The sequence below is a fragment of the Musca domestica genome, unplaced genomic scaffold (genome assembly GCF_030504385.1).
Source record: "Musca domestica strain aabys unplaced genomic scaffold, Musca_domestica.polishedcontigs.V.1.1 48, whole genome shotgun sequence".
Taxonomy (NCBI): Eukaryota; Metazoa; Arthropoda; class Insecta; order Diptera; family Muscidae; genus Musca; species Musca domestica.
The window spans coordinates 6004257-6024787 of NW_026712340.1; the positions used below are offsets into that span (position 1 = coordinate 6004257).

Sequence of the window (20531 nt, forward strand, 5' to 3'; positions counted from 1 at the left end):
TAACAAAAAAATTGTTCAGAAATCATTCAAATTCGGATGTTTTCAAAATGTTTATTTCATCGTATGCATCGACAAAATCTAGAGTTTTTGTAGCGAAATAATCCTTTAGAGATATATAGAACCTGGTTTTGAAAATAAGTGTTGACCTTTCATTCAGTTTTCGCGGTTTTCAATTATTTATTCAAAATAAATGCAACAAGTTGTTCGATTTTTTATTGTTTTGATACTAATTCTAACATTACAAGCCAATCAGGTAGATCTCTATACTTGTAATTTTTTCAAAGTTGACCTACCTTCTCTTCATTGTACCATGGATATATGTAGGCACACAGTGTTAACCCACTATATCTAATAATCCCTGTGGGCAACCTTTATAAAACGTACGTAAACGTACTTTAACTAAACGATTCGGGCGAAAACGGTTGGCAACACTATCTTAGTGACTCTTTTATAATTTTTATCTGGCAATGCCATTTTATCCAACTTCTAACGCCGTAACTTCATACGCACTTAACTCGGTTTTCTTAGGCTTCATAAACAAGCGGCATTTGTTTGACAATCGTGTGTATGCAAAAAAAAATCACGTAGAAAATAGTGATTTTGAAAGAAAGTAGTGTTCAAAAATCTTTGAAATCTCTACAGATACAGCAGCAAAATGAGTTCCGGCAACATGCTATACGGTGGTGATGAAATTGGTGCATTAGTCTTTGATCCGGGGCATCACTCACTGCGTGTGGGTTATGCCCAAGAGGATACACCTAAAGCGGAAATACCCTCTGTTGTGGGAGTTGGACCAAGTGTACCAGATACAAATATGGATTTGGAAACCAAAGCTGATAATAATGTGACACAGAATAGTAAGTCATGAAAATTACCCTTATCGGCTTTAAAGTTAATCGTGTTCTCTTTACAGACGCTCCATCACACAAATATTATGTGGATACAACCTATATAAATGTACCACGTTCCCAAATGGAGATCCAAACTTATATGAAGGATGGCATGATCGATAATTGGGATTTATTTGAAAAAGTAATAGACTATGCCTATGCCAAGGTAATACAATCTGAACCAGAATATCACCCAGTATTGTTTTCGGAGGCCTCGTGGAATGTGCGCAACAATCGTGAAAAGCTGACAGAACTAATGTTTGAGAAGTACAATGTACCGGCTTTCTTTTTGGTGAAAAATGCAGTTTTGGCTGCTTTTGCCAGCGGCAGAGCAACAGCCTTGGTTGTAGATAGCGGTGCCACCCATACCTCTGCCGTGCCGGTACATGAAGGTTATGTGCTGTCACAGGCCGTTGTTAAGTCACCTTTGGGTGGAGATTACCTTTCCATGCAATGTCGTCAGCACTTGGAAAAGATTGGCATCGATTTAACACCATCCTATCAAATTGCTTCCAAAGATGTAGTCAAGGAAAGAGATAATCCACGTTTCACAACACGTAAAATACCAGATAATTTAACTCAGTCATGGCAAAACTATATGCAAAAATTACTGCTGCAAGATTTTCAAATGAATATTTTACAAGTTTTGGAGAATCCATATGATGAAAGGGTGGCATCACAAATACCTACCGTGCACTATGAATTTCCAACGGGCTACCACCAGGAGTTCGGCTCAGAACGTTTCAAACTGGCTGAAAGTCTATTCGATCATGCACCATTGGGTGCCGGACAATTGGCGTCGACAAGTGTTGGCATGTGTGATGCTGATGTACGTCTATCCCTGTACGGTTCTGTGGTGGTAACAGGTAAGTTCGCTTAACAATGATGAAGGCTAATTTCGTACCAATAAGGATGAAAACGCATTATTCAATTTTAAATTGGGAAATTTGGACAGTTCCAAAATGCGTGTAGGAATTTCATCAAGTACTAAATGGGGGCTTGGTAAAAACGTTACGCCATTTATTATCGAGGTATTTTATTCGTCAATAAGAGCCACTACGATTCGGAATGATGTTTAAATTGGACGGTACTCTATGCTTGGTTTTGAAATTCCAAACATTTTAGTAGTAAAATTTCAACGCAGAGAAATATTGCAAGTTCTATAGTGACTCATGTGATAACATGATCAACGAGTCTACACTCCAAAGGGTTTTCCCATAAAAGTGGTTAAGGCAAATTTAATGTAGGAGTGAAATTTCAACGCTCTATGAGAAATATTGCAAGCTCTCATGTAATAACATGAACTTTTACGCTGATCAACGAGTCTACACTCCAAAGGGGTTTTCCATAAAAAGTGTTAAGGCAAATTTTAAAAAGTTCAAAATTTTTCACCATATTTTTAACAGTAAACAAAAACCAAAAAACATTTTGAAGTTTTTATTTCGATCATTGGTTTAGAAATACCAAATTAAAAATGATATTTTTGGAAATTTGGAACCCTATATCTCGGGAAGTATTGATTTACCCCAAAAATTTATGTCGCTGTGATAACGATGACAAGATCTACCTTCGGTAAGAATTTTAGAATTTTCCGCCAGCTGGAGCTTAACTCAATTTGTTTCGCTTAAACATTTTCCTGACGCCAATAATTACGAATAAAACTTGGTATGTTAAAGTATTAATTGCTCCCATATTTTAAACTAATTTAAAAAAAAAATCTTCCAGTTTTGCTTTCAATGTAATTGTTCTTTCTCTTTTACAGGGGGAAACACACTACTACAAGGCTTCCCCGAACGATTGAATCGTGATCTGCAGCTACGCGCACCATCTAATACACGTCTGAAAATGATTTCTGCAAATGGCAGTGTTGAGCGAAGATTCGGCGCCTGGATAGGAGGCTCAATATTAGCTTCCATTGGTACATTCCAACAAATGTGGATATCATCTCAGGAATATGAAGAATCGGGTAAAAGTCAAGTTGAAAGAAAATGTCCTTAAGATAGATTAACTTCTGAAAACAGTGGGTACGACAACATAAATTGATAATACAAGGGGGAATTAAGTAATATAAGCACGACAAATAAAATGGGATTTATAACTTATATAACTGGTTGTTGTTTCTTTGTGGGGTTTATTAAAAATAAATGCATTTCTTATTGCATAAAAATAAAACATCAGCTTGAAATGGAAGATATAAATACTAAACAGCAATTGACTTCAGTTTCATTTGCCTCCCATGGTATTGTTAACAACGAATTGCTGAAAAATACATAAATTAATGTCAATACGTTTTGTTAAGTGATTTTATATTAACACTAACCTTGGCCTCTGTAATTGCCTCTGACCAATCATCTTCCGCCACCTTCACAACAGCCTTAACCAATATTTGTTTGACTTTTTCCACATTCTCCGAAAATGTTTTTAAAACATCTTGCACATTGACACTTTCATGACCCTCACGCCAACAATCGTAATCTGTAGCAATTGCGACAGCAGCATACATTAAACCAGCCTCTTTAGCCAATACGACTTCGGGACACGTGGTCATGTTGATAAGATCACCACCCCATTGACGGAACATATTACTTTCGGCACGTGAAGAGAATCTTGGACCTTCTATTGTTACCATTGTTGCCTTATCGTGGACATTAAAACCTAATTCCTTTACGGTTTTTAATAAAATTTGTCGGCAACGTTCATTGAATGCTGGATACATGGGCAAGTGGCAAACACCTTTAGGGCTTTCTTCTCCACCATCGTGGAATGTTTGACAACGCTTTGTGGTGCGATCAATAAAATCGTTTGGTATAGCCAAGGTGCCTGGTTTAATTTCTTCACGCAATGAACCGCATGCTGTGGATACCAAAAGATGTGTACAACCTGCTTGCCTCAAGGCCCAAATATTTGCACGATAATTAACATTTGAGGGCATAATATTGTGTTTACGACCGTGACGTGCCAACAGTACACATTTGACACCTTGAATTTCACCCTCGATCAGGACATCGGAGGGATCACCATATGGTGTGGTCACTGTTGTTTCATGGCGATTCTCCAAAATATCTGGATCATCTAAACCCGACCCGCCAATTATACCAATCTGAAAATAAATGTTTTGAAACAAGTTAGTTTTGAAAAAAAAAAAAAAAAAAAATAGAGAAATAAATTGGGGTTTGTTCCTTCGTTTCTCTTGCATTTAGCACAAAAGACGCTATTTATTTAGAGGATATGCTTGCATGTCATTTAGATCCTAGATAATTATGCCACTTTTAAATATTAAAAGGCTTTCTTTAATGTTAGACTCTGATTGTACTATCACCACCGTATCTGATGTAAACTTAATTTCATAGAGACGGCGTCCATCAGTAACAGGGAAGATGGAAGAGGAATATGTCACTTCCCCTTCAATATTAATTCAATAAATTTGTATATGTGAATCTGGACTATTGATCATCCAAGGCCATAATTAATAATTACTCAAATATCTTAATGGAAAGCCCCATATATGGTTATTTCAAAGCTTCTTCCCTTTTACTTCTCTCTTCCATTACAAATACACTTTCCGATATTACTCAAATATCTTAATGGAAAGCGCCATATATGGTTATTTTAAAGCTTCTTCCCATTCACTTCTCTCTTCCATTACAACTACACTTTCGATATTTTCGGTTGGGCTCATGTTTATTTTTTGCCGGTAGGCATCTTTTCAATATTGTCGTTCGTGGCCTACGAACTTTATACCAACTTCTCACCTTGATTTGTTGAGATGACATTCTGCGCTGCCTCTTATGTGCCAGTTTCTTGGATGGTCAAAACACAATTAAAAAGAATAATTCTATAATTCTATGTAATAATCTAACGAAACTCTTCCTTCCGCAAAAGTTCAGTTTCTTGATAACCTATTACAGAGCTGCCAAGCTTAGCAAATTCTAATTGGAAAATTATGGCAACGCTGTTTGAAACAATTCCTATCAAATAAAAAGCGTTCCAAGCCATTTTTAAAGTGCCCCGTACACGGTCAAAATGCATGGCATGCAATTTTATGCATGAATAAAAATCAAAAAATTTTTGAATTTTTTTTGTGCATGACGCTCGATTTTGACGTGTGTGCGGTTGAGGGATCATGCTTTTTCTCATTTGCGACGTTTTTCACAGCGAATTGTTTACAAGCGTAAAAAAGCATTTTGGTGGGAATTTTCTAGAAAAAAAGTTACTCGTGATGGAATTCAGGCGTGATAGTGTGATTTCTTTACATTTGGCTGGAAAAACACAAGTGGCTATCATTAGAGCACTATAGCATTTAAATGTGAATAAATCTTTTGTGACTCGTACCATCGCTCCTGGACGGAAGTTCTGGAGGGTGTATTAAAGCCTTGGGCACACAAACGTTTTGGTCGCAGACCTTGGACATTCCAAAAGGACTCAGCACCATCGCACTCAGCACTCGCCACAGTAGAATGGTTACAAAATGAGTTTCCACGCTTCATTTCCAGCGCACAATGGCCACCAAAATCTGCGGATATAAATCCGTTGGACTATTGTGTCTGGAGTATTTTGGAAACCAAGGTTGGCGCCATGGTAGAAGAATGTAGGTAGACGCATCGACACAGCTGCTGGTACAATGAACTGTCAAACCAATTTTGGAATTGAAAATGTTGAATGAAAAATTATTTAAATTTGACGTCGTATAAGAAAACATATTAAAATCTACTTATATTTAAAAAGACATTAAAATTTTTTGACATATCAATGCTCCCAAGCGCTCACCCTGTAGATGTCGGATACTGAGAAGAAATACTTTTGAGTTGTTGGAAGTTTAACGGTTGTCGCAATCACTTTGGGATGCTAAATGTGAAAAATATAGCAATCGGCTTATTAAAGTAAATCAATCGTCCCTATTATGGTTGTCGTCGACGTCGCTAAATGAAGTGGAGGCATGGTAGAAGAATATAGGTAGTTGCATCAACGCTTGGGAACATTGATATGTCAAATTTTTTAAAATGTTGTATCAAATATAAGTATTTTTTAAATGTTTTCCTATACGACGCAATTCGGAGTTTGTTATAATACGCATATTTGAACAATTTTTACAAATTTCAATAATTTTTCATTCAACATTTTCAATTCCAAAATCGGGTTGACAGTTCATTGTCCCAACAGCTGTGTCGATGCGACTACCTGTATTCTTCTACCATGAAGTGGAGGTGACAATAATTATATTAGAGTTGTCGTTTTTTGTCGATAGCTACAATATGCAGTGTCCTCGGTGGCAACACTGCTATCAATAGTCGAGTACTCGGTTTTCACCCGTAGTCGAGTTCGGCAAACGATAGTAGCAACTAGTTCCGCGCTCTTTAGTGAAGATGTTCAATTTTCTCATGTCCCATTCGTAAACAAAGAGTATCCGGAGTCTTTGCTTTCGGGTATTTTTTATCGGGTATTCCATTGTAACCTCCATATTCGTACGAACTAGTTCCGGGCTCTTTTAGTGAACATGTTCAATTTTCTCATGTCTCATTCGTAAACGAGTACTCCGAGTCTTTGCTTTCGTTTATTTTTTATCGGGTATTCCATTGTAACCTTCATATTCGTACGAACTAGTTCCGCGCTCTTTAGTGAAGATGTTCAATTTTCTCATGTCTCATTCGTAAACAACAGAGTACCCCGAGTCTTTGCTTTCATTTTATTTTTTATCGGGTATTCCTTTGTGACCTTCATATTCGTTTCGTTACGTTCATTAAACACATCTTGCAAACACATTGTTCATTAAACACATCTTTAATAAACAATCTTACAAATACATCATATACATCATGGTGGGTGGCGATGGTGGCCGTGGCATTCAAGTTCTCAACATTTCCAATGTTAATGCCCAGGGCAAGACTGTTCTGAATGATGGCAAGCTGTTGGAGTTGATACAACAATATCCCTTTATCTACAATCCTCGAGTGAGGTCCTACGGAGACCCAGACTATACGATGTGGGCATGGAAACGTATTAATGCTGCCTTTAATCGTAGCTATGAAAACGATCCCTTTGCGGCATTTTCTATATCCGATTTAATTAGTCGCTGGCAAGTTTTAAAACCTTTAATACAATGCCTGAGCAAGGCATATGATCTACAGGCCATACCCAGCTCTTTAAGGCAATCTGTGCTGCACATCAATGCTGAATTGGAGGATCCAAGATCGAATTCAAATCCGAAATCCAATAACCCGGCCCAGAATCTTTTACAAGACTACATGCCAGAAATTGCTGAATTGCCGCTGGAAAAACGTTTAGCCCTGGAGAAAGATATCTTGGAGGTATTATTCCGGACTGAATTGGATAGTAAACAGGTGAAAATGCTAGATTTCAACGAGGCGAAACAAGCCAATCATGAAGCTGATGACTTGCTTAATGATATCGGTTTCAAAGCCGTCTTCGAAAGAGCATGGAAACAAAGAAGACTAATGAATAACAACACAGATGTTGCAAAACAACTATATGGTATCAATCCAGCAAGATTAGTTCGCTTATCGGAGGCCCACAAGCATATACGGCCGTGTTATGTTAATGTTAAGCGCATGAATTTGGAAGATTATCTTCCATTGGCACAGATTAAGAAATTCTATAGTAAAAGATAGTTGTGAAGATAAATAACCCTGTGCAATAGGGTAAGAGAACCGGAACCGGTCTGAGTATTTTCACAAGCATGTTCGTCACCAAACTGATTTCGAGCTCCAACTAAGGCATAGTGTTATTTTTCTATAACGAATTGTAGCTCCTACAAACTAATAAATAATATAAATGTAAGTTTTAATTGAATAAGTTATGTATAAGAAAGATTTTGCCATTGAATAAAATAATCTACACTTTATCTCAAAAGTTATTCTTTCACACCTGATGGCATTTATTAGCTTCTAATTCATCTTATGATAATATTAATAAATTATAAAACGAATCCGAAAACTTGGAGGTAATATTTAACAATAATGGCATGAGGACTACATCTGGCACCATATTTTTGTTTGTCTACATGAGGGAGGAAGATCTTACTGAGTATATGAAGAAATCGTCACCCCACAGGCCAGAAACTCACACTTAATAATTGAATTGTTCTCAAAACTGGTGGAAACAATGTTGAAAGTCAACGTGATTGTCGAAGTGAGCTTCAATATGGACATCTAAGCTTAATTTAGTAGACATTATTGGTAGAAACGGCTAAATATCTGTTTTTAGAGCTAGACCCCCAGTCAAAATTTTTATAACCTCCACCATTCTGTGGAGGGTATATTAACTTTGTCATTCCGCTTGTCACTCCTCGAAATATTTATAATAGACCCTACAAAGTATATATCAGCGTAAAATTCTAAGACGATCTAGCTATGTTCGTCCGTCTCCCTGTTGTAATCACGCTATCTTTCGAACGAAATGAGATAGAAGGCTAAAATTTTGCATACATGCATAGTTTACCAGTAGGCAGGTTAAGTTCGTAAATGGGCCATGTCGGCCACGTTTTCGTATAGCCCCATATAACGGTATCTCCCGATATTCGGTGTTTTGATGATTTCAGTAACATTATTCACCGGAATCGTTTCAAATTTCGTATTAGTAGATCTTAATGGTTACTACAACCTATGGAAAAAAATCGTATGCAGGTCCACGTCTTCGTATAGCCCCTATATAACGGTACCTTCCGATATTCGGAAGTTCGTAATGGGTGATACAGCCCATGACAAAAAATTTTTGTATGCAGGTTCACATCTACGAATGTCCCCCATATGATGGTACCTCCCGATATTCGGTATTTTGATGATTTTATCGACATTTTCACCGGATTGTTTCAAATTTGGTATTTGAAGTTCGTAATGGGTACTACAGCCTATGACAAAAATTTTCGTAATCAAGTCCACGTCTTCGTATAGCCTCATTTAAGTAATAGTCTCCGGAAGTTTTTTGACTTTTTTTAAGTTCCTTTCAAATGGTGGAAGGTATTAAAAGTTCAACCCGGCCGAACTTACCTGCTTTATTATTTGGCAGAGGAATCCAACGCCAATGTTTAAACCGTAAAACAAGACTGTTACTTTTCTCCATGAAATTTTTATCCTATTTGTTAATTGTTTGCATCTTTATTGTATTTCCCTGATGATTACTGTTGAAAACAGTCGAAAATCCCTAAAGTCTAAACAAGATTAAATTTATTTTAGTTTTAAGAAACTCGCGTTCATGTAGGAAATTGTTGTATTATCAATATCAAAAAGGAAAAATCGGTTGTCGCAATTAAAATTTTTTACATTCTTGCAGTTCTGGAACAGAACAAGACTGAGTGCTTCTCACTTGGTATTCAATCAGTTTAATATTATATACTGTATAACATATAAAATTAGCATTAGTCCCAGAAATGCATTTCAAACCCATTTCGTGGAGTCCCAACTACTTGCAATAATCTAAATGTACAAAAAATGTCAGAAAAGTAATCACCAGCGTACATCAATGTTACTAACGGTAGTAGCCGCTCCTAAAATTGAAAAAGAAAGTCAAATCATTATATTATGGTATTATAAATTAGATTTTTCTTTATTCATAACAATGCTGCCTTTATGTTTTTCAATTGTAACATTTTTATGATTTCATTTTTTCTTTTTGTATTATTGTTTTACGGCAATAAAAATGCATTATACCAACAAAACAAAATGCGAAAACAAAAATAAAAACAATTACAATTACAAAATATGTGTTTGTTTTTTTATGTAAAAAAATAACTTTTCGTTTTACAACGGCTGGCGGTTGGCAGCAAGTTTTTTTTTATCCCGGTATAGTTTTTTCGTAGTTCGTTATATGTTTTCAACATGTTATATACACAATAAATGTTACTACTTAAGGGTGTTTTAAACATTTTTATTTATGACAGTAATTAATTACATTGTTGGTGTCTTTAAGTTATTGTATAATGATTTATGCACGAAAGTAGGAAACTTATAAGCTTGTTTAGCATAGAAAAGTATACGTGGAAAATCATTGTGATTGTGCTGAATATAACCAAAAGTTAACTTGGGACCAATTTGAACTATCCGTTCAGGATTTGTTTTGAAAAAGCCTGATTGATACTTCCGGTGGAAAGAAAATTACTGGATTATACAGCATCAAACACATCCGTTAGTCTGACTGATAATCTTCTGTACTAGGTTATCGTTGCACTGGAAACTGATGGTGACCGAAAACGTTATGGAAGCAGATTTCTAATCATCGATAATTTCTAGGATGTGGACGAGAAACAAAATATGTAGAGCAACGTTAGATCTAGCAGGCCTAGGAGTCATAAACCTGGTGATGAGTCACACGCTATTCACTGAATTCTTGTAAGAAAGTTTGGACCTCATCACGCATTTCTAGACACTAAACAATTCAGATGCAGCAATGCATCCAAGACTTCGGACAACTGCGACATATTTCAAGTGGTCATCTTTGCAATCAGTAGACAACTGACTAATGGAATCATTGAATTGGCTATCCGTTTACTACAACGCATAGATGCATTAAAAGTTCGCATATTAGGAAACAAATTGGCAGATGAATAGACAACTTACGCGTGTGAGTCAAAAACTTGGTGAAGCCATTGTTCCATTTGATTCAATTGATAAAAACAGTTTAGTGAAAATGTGTAAATTCGACTGAATGTAGGGTGTCAAAGGCAATTTGGAACTGCCAAACATTTCTCCACCCTCTCGAATAAACTCCTCCTTAAAACTTGTGTGGGCTTCACTATACGGCTTAGAAGTTCAAATCTGATACAATTGAACACTTAATGTGCCACAATTCACAGCTTCTACATCTTTCCTATTCCCAAATTTCTCATTTCGTCCTTGGATCAACACGATGGACCAAAGGTCTCCGAGTGAAGCAATTCAATCCCATCCAAAGCATTTTAAAAAATACTTAAACTAATAGGAGACGAGTAAAGGATCCAAAACTTCTTCAAATGGTTTATTCTGATTTGCGCTTATCAACTCTACAAACATCTTGCAAGATGATCTGTTACGATTTTATAAAGCTTGTCTTACGGAAATAAAATATTTCGTACTGATCATATTTTGTTCACCATTTGGTTATCAACGGACCATTATCTGGCTTCTCAATATTGCCTTTAAATTTTTTTTTTCTCGAGGCTACTGAACATAAACTCCAAATTCCTCTTCAGAACATTTCAATTGTGGTGTAGGTTGTCTTAGACGCTAACTCAACATGGGAGTCCTGGATATTGTAAAGCTGACAAATGTTTTAAGAGATTTCATATGAAAAACTTGTGATATTGCTGTAGTAACGATTTCAAAAAACTATAAAAAATTGAAACTGACACAGAGGCTGCTCGGAAATTAGGTTGAAAACACACAAAAAACACTTGATCAGATATTCAAATGTATGATCTATGTTTAAAAACCGTCAAATGATCAAATAGAATGATATTTTGACCGTACCTAATATATGAATAGGAAAATATGCTGTCCAGAGACTCCCCTAAATAGACAGTAGAATCTACGGTCCGGAGCCACTTATTTTTCTCGCCAAGTACTCTCCACCCAAAGTACCCTAGCAGAACTGTTACATAGCAACAAATATTGCCTAGACAAAACAGTTGGTCTGTTCCAGAACTGCAAGAATGTAAAAGTTTTTACCACCATAACCGATTTTGCCTTTATGATATCGAAAAAAAAAAATTGCAAAACTAGTGATTCTTGCAGGTACTGGAACAGAGCAAGTATTTTGTGGGACAATGTTTATTATTGTTCTGCTTCTACAACGTGGCAGACAAAGTTTCAATTATTTTAGTTATTTTCAATCACAGATAAAATATGCTTTCCATGATTTTATAATCGTTAGACTTGACTTCTTATAAATTATATAAATAACATTTATACTAATATCGAATTATGTATATCAATATCAGTGGCGGATTATTCGGTATTGGATTATTTTCATTAAGTAGAATAAAATTGTTCATATTGTAGAGTTTTTTTTTCACAAGCAATACTGGCAATAAATAAAAATACCAACAAAAAAGACTAAAAATCAATTAAAAACGAATTCATTATTTTACATTTTACGAAAACTATAAATAAATATTTAATTTCGTTTACATTATTTGATTTGTTTTTCTCTTTTAAACTTAAACAAAATACAAGTATTTTTCTACAAAACAAAAAAAGTTTGCTATTACAACCTCGTCGTCATTGTCGCCAGCAGTAAAGCGTCTACTAAATTCCATTATTTTACGCTTTCGTGTGGTGAAAATATTCTTTAACTTGATCGTTTTTCATCTCATTTATATATTATTATTACTAATGAACTTATATTTGATTATTTTACAAACTTCAAACTAATTAACACAATTAAAAATAAAAATTAAATGATATACAAACGCGCATAGATGTAAACCAATAATTAATTAAAAATAATTAAATATATATAAAAATAAAATAAAAACAAAACAAAAATATATGTATCTATGTATATGTTTAGCAGGAACGAAAAGGTAGATAGAGGATGTAATTGTTGTTGATGTTATCGATAATAAGGTACTTTAACAAAATGACAACTGGATTTGGGATCTTCTTTCATCAATCGTCCTTCACTCATTATTTCTAAAATAATTGATCGGCTAAAGTACCAATAAATGTGGCTAAATTCATGGCAGAACCTTCTTTAAACTTAAGGCCAACAGTTTTCCCATACGCCTGTATGAAAATAGCTCTAACGGCATTTAAACGTTTTTTACGCCTGAAAAGCAGAGAGGGAAATAGAATTATTTATTAACACTTAATTCAACTTTGGGAATAATTGTTATGTGAGTTTAAAACAAGAAAAGATAATTTTGAAGAATGGATTAAGGATAGTAAATGGTGTCCACAGAATGGATTTATTTTGAAATTTATATCTTCCTATTTCGTACAGTAGTTTACTTTAAATGAAATACATTAAAAGTTAATTAACAATTTTATACTAATTTTTTTCCTTTTTTAAATTGTGAGTAAAGCTTTAAGTCTAATTTAAATAGACATACATATGTGGTAATGTGTACTTACATTATTGTTGACGTTTTACTCGAACCATTCATCAGATCCTTATCGTTGATACCATTCGTTAGGAAATTTAGTGCACCGCCACCGTTACCGCCATTGTTTATACCATTACTACTTAAACTGGCATTGCTGCCATTACTGGGTGTATTTGAATGGCAATTGTAGCCATTTCCTGTCGTACTTCCGTTTCCTGTCATTACGTAGTGACCACTGTTACACGATGTTATCGATATATTATCCGGTTGTTGTTGTGATATAAAATGCATCATATAACTGCCATTCATCATGGAATCAATTGATCCGGTGTCGGTAACCACTTGCCAACTACCATTCGATGATGTGGACTCTTGTCGTTGACGTGTAGCGCTAACACCTGGCACTGATATAGGACTAGTTTTTGATCTGTAACATATAAAAGGGGAAACAACATGTTTATTTTACTATGCGTAAGACAATGAAACCATAATGGTCTGTCATGTAATAGTGCTTTACATGAATCACATTAAGTGCATGGTTTTTCAATTAATGTTTTTCCTTTTTATTCGAACTTTTTATATTTTAATGAAAGAAGTGTTTTTCGAGCTTGAGGTCTTTGTTGTTATAATTATTTTAATCTTCCAATATTTCGAAATTCGATGAATTTCATCTTCAGGGAAATAGGCCTACAATAAAAAATAAACAAAGTACGACTTATTAACTATATCACAGTTTTTTCTAATACTAACAGGTATATTAACACAGAACAAAGATCGCTTACATGTGTATTTTTTTTTTTTTTTTTTTTGGTTTTTCTTTTTTATACGGAGTTTCGTTTTTTTGGTAGCTAGGACCAACTTTAGCTGTTGATGGAATAACCGAACTAATGACCTTTCAGCTACGAATAGTCTGAGCGATTATAGCTGTGAGTATACGCACACATTTTCGATCAAAGCTGCTCCTTTATGCTAATTCTGAATACTATGCCTTGCATAAAATGTAATGTGGTTTCAATTTTTAAGAGTATAGGTGCTGAAAAGATTTGACTTTTGAAAAAACGTAGAACTGAATGAAACCGCAATAAGATGAAAGCATCGCTAGGAATCCCTCGGAGCACAAACAAAAACTGTAAGAACCCAAAAAGACCAAGAGGATCAAGTACTTCGCCTTCGTAGATCTTTATTGGGCGGTGGCGATCACCCGTTACTCTACCCCTCAACACCTCTTGTAACCTCTGGAAAATTTGTGAAATTTAGGTCAATAATCTGAGGAATTATAGCAGCGAGTATAAGCTCACATCTTCGAGCAAACTGTTCCTTTACGCTAATCCTGAATACCATGCATTGTATAGAATGGAATGGGATTTCAATTTTCGATATAAATGGGGTTTCGATTTTCACATAGTTGCTGAAAGGATTTGACTTTTGTATGAAACCGCATTAAGATGAACGCATCGTTAGGAATCCCTGTGAGCTCAAATAAATGCTGTTCTAAAGCAAAAACCCATAAAGACTAAGAGGATCTAGTACTTCGCCTTTGTAGATCTTAGGCGGTGGCGATCATTCGTTACTCTACCCCGTAACACCACTCATAACTTATGGAAAATTTGCTGAAAATTTAGGACAAATTTTCCAGATTGGTGATGCAGGAAGTTAGTCGGCTGGGATCGGTCCACAATAACGGAGAGGTTGATGATTCAAATTGAAACAAATTTCCATCTGTATATAATGGTATTTCAAACATTCACGGAGTCACAGAAAAAAGAGGAAAACTGGATAGACTAATTGTAACTAACATTCAATATAAAAAATTCGATTGAAATGCCTATTTTAGATTGAGAAAAATGCAGTTAGGGACAACTAGGGTTTAACTCTAACCTTCAATATTCATTCTTTCTATATTGTCACTAGTAGTATTCAGAAATGTGGCAAGTTATTTGGAGGATGGTCCAGAATTGTCTAGAGAAAGACAGTTGCAGTGTTACTTTTACTTTTTTTGAGTTACAGCGCTTGGTCAAGTATCATACGGGTTTTATTCTGGACCGTACACCCACTTCTTGTAAGAAAGGAAATGTAGTTGTTGTCAAATAATGAGCGCTTATCTTATTATCCTTGGCGACTCGAATATTTTGAGAACGGGAAAACTTGAATAAATTATCGACAGAGTCGGATTAAAAATTTAGGGATAAGTTAGGTCATGCTGAATTATTATCTAACCTAGCCTTTAGGATACATAAAATAGACTGTATACATACCTTTTAGGATTCGGTGAACGACTTGTAAAAGGATTCATAACCATTTGTTGTTGTGCTGTTACTGAGGCTGTTGGCATTGTTGTTGTCGTCGTTGCAGAAGTTGCATAAAAATTATCCGTTATGGACATATCACAGTTGGAACTATTAGAAAAACTATCATTGCTGTCTTGATCGTAACTTAATATAAAGTCTCTGTAAAATGAAAAAAAAAAAAACGATATAAAAATAACTCTCAATATGGAAATTAAAAGGAAATCAACAACTTACTCTTTAAGTGGCTCATCATCACAGCAATCAGACTTAATAACAATAACACTACTACCACTACTACTTGAGGTTTTAGTACGTTTCCTTTAAAAAATCGAGACAAACAAAGGATTAGTACCCATCTAAAATAAATATAAAGCATAAAAACACTTACCTATGTTCTACAATACTAAATTCTTCATCGGTTATATATTTAAGCACATGAAAACAAAAGAACATTATGTCTTCGCCACGTTTCAAACGATCGGGCAGCTGATGGCCAAACAAATACCAGTCATAGGCCAGCGTTAAATAGGCCATTTGTAGAGCATTTAAATTCTGATGAATAAGACCATCGGCCCATAGCGATAGCCGTACTAGGGATATAAACAGCGGTGTTCGATCCCAGCCACTAATGCAATGTATCAGAAGACCTGAATTTTCTTCTTGTATATATTTTAGGCAGGCCTTTAGATAGTTTTGTGTTATTTGCACCAAATCCCATTGTTTGTAGTCACTCCAGTTAATATTCAAATCAGCTGTTGGACCAACTTTCGGTACACTTATAATGGCATCATTAAATGATTGTTTCCAATTGTAATATAGATTCTTGGCCATATAATTATTGTCACGAAATTTCTTAAAGAATTCACAGCCAGGATAGGGTAGCGATAGTATATTGAATTCTTCGTAGTGATTTTCTGGATCAGCCTTTTCCGATGAAGAGACCCTGGAAAGAAATAGGAGATAAGGAAATTTGTTATATAGGGATATTGAAATTCATTGGATTATATGAATAAAAGTTACTTTTCTTATGAATACTTGAAATCTTTACGTATATAAGGTGAGATACAAAAACTACAACAAAGTCAAACGCCATATTTTTATATATTTCTTAATTTCATTGAAAGCAAAAAAAGCAAAAAATGTTGGAAATAGCATCGAATTTTAGAATAACTTTAGATTTTAGATTGACCACATTTGGCAAGAATTATGGCCTTCAAACGGCCGATGAAACCGTCGCACGCTCCCGAATGTTGCTCTGTTGTAATCTATTGCGAGTCTTAATACCATATTTTCATAATTTCGTGGGTAAATGTGACTAAGATGACTAGAACCAATATGCACAATGTTGTAGAACCCATTATGAAGTAAAAAAACCAAATTTATTAGAAAATGTGGGTTAAATCGTCAAAATGCCGAATATGCGATGGAACCGTTATATGTGCGCTATAGGAAAACGTGGACCTAGATATTCAATGTCCTGCCACCCATTACGAGCTACAAATACCAATTTATTGTCAAATTTGTAGAAAAATGTGGTTAAAACCATCAAAATACCGAATAACGGGAGGTACCGTTACACGGGGCTATACGAAAAAGTGCACCTATATGTACAATGTTCCTCCATCGGAGATAGAACCCATTACGACAACAAATACCTTTTTTAGACAAATCCGTCGAAAAATGTGGCAAAAATTATCAAAATACCGAATATTGGAAGGTACCCTTATATAGGGGTTATACGAAAACGTGGGTCTATGTATACAATGTTCCGCCACCGGAGCTAGAACCCATAACGAACTACAAATAACGATTTTTAGACAAATCCGTGGGAAAAATGTAGCTAAAACTATCAAAAATACCGAAGGTCAGCAGGTACCGTTACATGTAGGTTATACGAAAACGTGGATTTATAAGTACAATGTTCCGCCACTACCAATTTTTAGAAAAATTTGTGGTAATATGTGGCTAAAACTAATATAATTTCGAATTTCGGGAGGTACCGTTATATGGGAGGCTATCCCAAAACGTGGACCGATGTACTCCCTCTGATTGGTTTATATATAATTACATGAAATTGTGTCAATATATTTTCCTATAGTTAATATTCCTTCTTAATATTCAATTAGCATACATCCAAAAGCATTGCATGTCAACTAAGAAAAAAATGGGCACTTCATTAAAATTGTATGGCAGAGCAACCCCACTAAGGACTTTTTAAAATTTAGGAACTTCCCCATCCTTATTGAATGGATGCATGGAATGCTAGGTAGCAGGGGAAGCAGAAGATAATTATCGCCGTCAATTCGAAAACTATTAAATTGAAAAAGAAAACACCTTGAAGAAGGGGACACCTTTTTGAAATCGTACTTTTCTATCGCCTTAGAACGGGATTCTAAGGTTCCAACTTCTGGATCGTTTGGTTAAAGCATTAACAAAAATATGCTAAATATGCATAACTGGACAGGTGGTGGTTAAAATCCTAAACAAATCAGATGATCATATTTACAGACTTTTCCAATATGTTGAAGAGAACAGCCTTCCTACTCATTCAATGATTTCTAAGGAGTATATTTCAGTAGGTCGATTTGTAGTATCTAACAGGAAAAACTGAACGGGTAGCGAAAGTTCCCCTAATCTCATGACAATATATACAAAGCGTTCCAAGTTGGCTCCTAGCTACCAATAATAATGCATAAAGATTACTAGATTTTTGGAACCGGTGATTATATACGAGTATATCGAGAATCAAACACTCACTAGTCAATTACTGTAAACATGAAATAATTTTTATATAATTTTATAATTTATATATATATATATAATTTTAATTAAGCTTTGCTGAGTTGCTGGTTATAGCAATATTAAAGTATTAAAATGGATTTCTCAATTGAAGTGACTGTTAAAGCGCCGATTAGCTATGGCAGTTGGCAACTAGTTGTTAGATCGATCCGAGAGTTATAGATATACTAGAATTAAGCCAAACAATTAAAGAGCCATTAACTATTTCCATTTTTTTAATTCCTGATAATCTCGCATATTTACATGAACATTGACCCATGGCAAAAAGGTGCTACTTACTTAAGTAATAATATATAACAATCATACGCAAAATTAACACTTACGCCATAAAATACTTGATTTTCCTTTTTTCCACCATCAAATCGACAATTGCCGACACATTCAGTGCATTCAACAATTGTATGTCACTCTTAATCACTTCATCGTATGAAAAAGGCGAAGATTCATTCAAGGCATGATTCATCAAAGAGTCTTCATTGTTGTCGTTGTTCTCATCGTCGACAATATGATTCCCCCGATCGCTGTAGTTTGTGCCGTTCAAACAGTCGTAGGCATAGTCGACCACCTTGCGTCCATATGTTTCGGGCATTACGGATATGGTGGCCGATCGACAAATATACTTGCCACGATACATAATCACAGGAACAGCAAACCGTTGACGACACCGTGCATATTTGGCCATGGTAATGAGTTCACGTATCTTATTGACGTCATACAAGTCTTCATAGATGGTATGCTGATATGATGTTGAGGTGGATGTGGTGCCATTGCCACCGCCGCCACCACCATTTAACCCCACGCTGGTATTTGGTGTTGTTTGTGGCATTAAATGTTGAGGATATTGCATTTGTGTGGAAAAATACGGATGCGGCGGTGCTGGTGCTGCTGTTGGTAAGTTGTTGGGGACTCCGTTAGTTGTTGTTTGTGACATGGACCCGTTGGCAAATGTCACAAAGGCATGTATACCATTATTGGCTGTTCCCATATTGAGTGCTGTCGCCGTTGAAGACGACAACGACGACATAGAACCATTACTGCTGGTGGTATTAGCTGTTGTTGAGTTATTCGCATAATGGAGATGATGTTGATGGTGGAATCCATTTATGCTGCTATTCTGTGGCGTTGCATTTTGTGAGAAAATATTCGTATTGTTGGCGGTGATCGTAGATGCCATGTTGTTGGGTCTATTGTGCTCATATTCTGGTATAAAAATCCGACCCGGATAACGTGGACTGAGGATTCCATTTGTATTTTCTAGTTCGATCAGGGAATAGTCTTGTTTAAATAGGAATTCACATTTTTTCGTAATGTCTTCTTCCTGAAAAGAGATGGAGAAGATTGAAAAATATCGAAATAACCTTCATATAATGAGTTTAATATTAAACAATTGAAATTAAGACCTATATGATATTTGTTTATTTTACACCAATTAAAATTCCTCGGTCGTAAAGATCATCTTCGCTTGGCTCAGCGTAAAATCCAATGCCAATTTAGCCATGTCGCGTTGACGTTTGAATATTTGAATTTGGGGTTTGCCATAAATGTTGGGGAATACATCTTAAATATTGGGCTCCTTTTGTAATCCTTCGAAAATGTTAAATCTTTAAACTGTGTACTATCAAATCAACTTGGAACAGGCCTATTGGCTTTGAATAGTGAAATTATGTGAAAACTGGCAGCGAGTTCGAAAAATGTGTAAAAAATTGTATAGGCCAAAATTGAGGATTATTTTTTATTATTTTATATTATTTCCTTTGAAAACTTCCCCAAAAAATGAACTAATTTTACTTAAACTGGATACGTGTTAGATTAGGAGTAAAAAATGCAAACACATAATTCTCACTTGTAATATATAAATTTCGAATGTAATTATACCCTACAACACTATGTGTTGGGGTATTATAAGTTTGATTGGCCCAAAAATTATGTAACACCTCGAAATATAGGTTTCCCACATAGGAAAGTATATATGGATCTTCCTAGCTCGCCGAGCTGAGTCGATCTAGCTATGTATGTCCGTCCGTCCGTCTGTCCATGTTAATTTGTAATCGCTCTACAGGTCGCAATTATGGCCCGATCTTCACGAAATTTAGAATGGAGGTGGGTCTGGGATCAGAATAGAACCCTATTTCTTTTGGAGATGATCGCTAAATGTTTAGGGGTTGAAATGGACCAAATACTGAAAAAATTTCGGATTTTGCAGTAGCTATACAGGTCCAATTATAGACCAATCGACGCGGAATTTCGCATGTAGCTAGAGTTTAGGGCGGGGAAGAAGCCTACCAATTTGAATGGTCATCGGATTATACTTAGCGGGTAAAATAGACCATATCTTTTGTGTTGAAAAAATTCAAAATTTTTCTTTAAACCGCTAATATTTTAAATCCCGGCGAAATCACAAAGCCATGACAAGGTTACTTCTGATCTTTACATTGATGTTAACATCCAACAAAACGGATATATAGCAAAATATGTGCGATATATACGTTTATCAAAGAAGATATGCTTGAAAAATCTCTT

General features: G+C 35.4%; 4 protein-coding genes across 4 annotated transcripts in view; 2 read left to right on the forward strand and 2 right to left on the reverse strand.

Moving 5' to 3' along the window:
* The first annotated feature begins 507 nt into the window (after nt 1-507).
* LOC101901362 (actin-like protein 6B) lies at nt 508-2997 on the forward strand. The gene is made up of 3 exons (XM_005183207.4): nt 508-857; nt 914-1756; nt 2653-2997. Exons 1-3 carry the CDS (start codon nt 656-658, stop codon nt 2886-2888), a joined length of 1281 nt encoding a protein of 426 aa, XP_005183264.1. The 5' UTR covers nt 508-655; the 3' UTR covers nt 2889-2997.
* Nucleotides 2998-3001: 4 nt separating this feature from the next.
* LOC101901194 (S-methyl-5'-thioadenosine phosphorylase) lies at nt 3002-4794 on the reverse strand. Its single transcript, XM_005183206.4, has 3 exons — nt 4643-4794; nt 3211-3990; nt 3002-3149 (listed from the first exon to the last, which is right to left on the reverse strand). Exons 1-3 carry the CDS (start codon nt 4661-4663, stop codon nt 3114-3116), a joined length of 837 nt encoding a protein of 278 aa, XP_005183263.1. The 5' UTR covers nt 4664-4794; the 3' UTR covers nt 3002-3113.
* A 1875-nt stretch (nt 4795-6669) lies between these two features.
* Nucleotides 6670-7749, forward strand: LOC101887505 (uncharacterized). Its single transcript, XM_005183212.4, has one exon. It carries the CDS (start codon nt 6704-6706, stop codon nt 7514-7516), a length of 813 nt encoding a protein of 270 aa, XP_005183269.1. The 5' UTR covers nt 6670-6703; the 3' UTR covers nt 7517-7749.
* Nucleotides 7750-9742: 1993 nt separating this feature from the next.
* Nucleotides 9743-20531, reverse strand: part of LOC131804707 (myotubularin-related protein 14-like) — a 35759-nt gene continuing 24970 nt past the window's right edge. Inside the window, exons 2-7 of the mRNA XM_059127795.1 lie at nt 18335-19329; nt 15601-16155; nt 15447-15530; nt 15180-15371; nt 12953-13351; nt 9743-12647 (exon numbers count right to left, since the gene is read on the reverse strand). Coding sequence (XP_058983778.1) covers nt 12512-12647; nt 12953-13351; nt 15180-15371; nt 15447-15530; nt 15601-16155; nt 18335-19329 — 2361 coding nt within the window. The 3' untranslated portion in view covers nt 9743-12511. The remainder of the gene's footprint in view (nt 12648-12952; nt 13352-15179; nt 15372-15446; nt 15531-15600; nt 16156-18334; nt 19330-20531) is intronic.

Coding starts and splice junctions, on each gene's coding strand:
- LOC101901362 (XM_005183207.4), top strand. CDS start 656: ATGAGTTCCGGCAACATGCTATACGGTGGTGATGAAATTGGTGCATTA. Junction 858..913: donor TAATAATGTGACACAGAATA/GTAAGTCATGAA, acceptor TTCTCTTTACAG/ACGCTCCATCACACAAATAT. Junction 1,757..2,652: donor CGGTTCTGTGGTGGTAACAG/GTAAGTTCGCTT, acceptor TCTCTTTTACAG/GGGGAAACACACTACTACAA.
- LOC101901194 (XM_005183206.4), bottom strand. CDS start 4,663: ATGTCATCTCAACAAATCAAG. Junction 3,991..4,642: donor TGTCATCTCAACAAATCAAG/GTGAGAAGTTGG, acceptor ATTTATTTTCAG/ATTGGTATAATTGGCGGGTC. Junction 3,150..3,210: donor AGGCAATTACAGAGGCCAAG/GTTAGTGTTAAT, acceptor TGTATTTTTCAG/CAATTCGTTGTTAACAATAC.
- LOC101887505 (XM_005183212.4), top strand. CDS start 6,704: ATGGTGGGTGGCGATGGTGGCCGTGGCATTCAAGTTCTCAACATTTCC.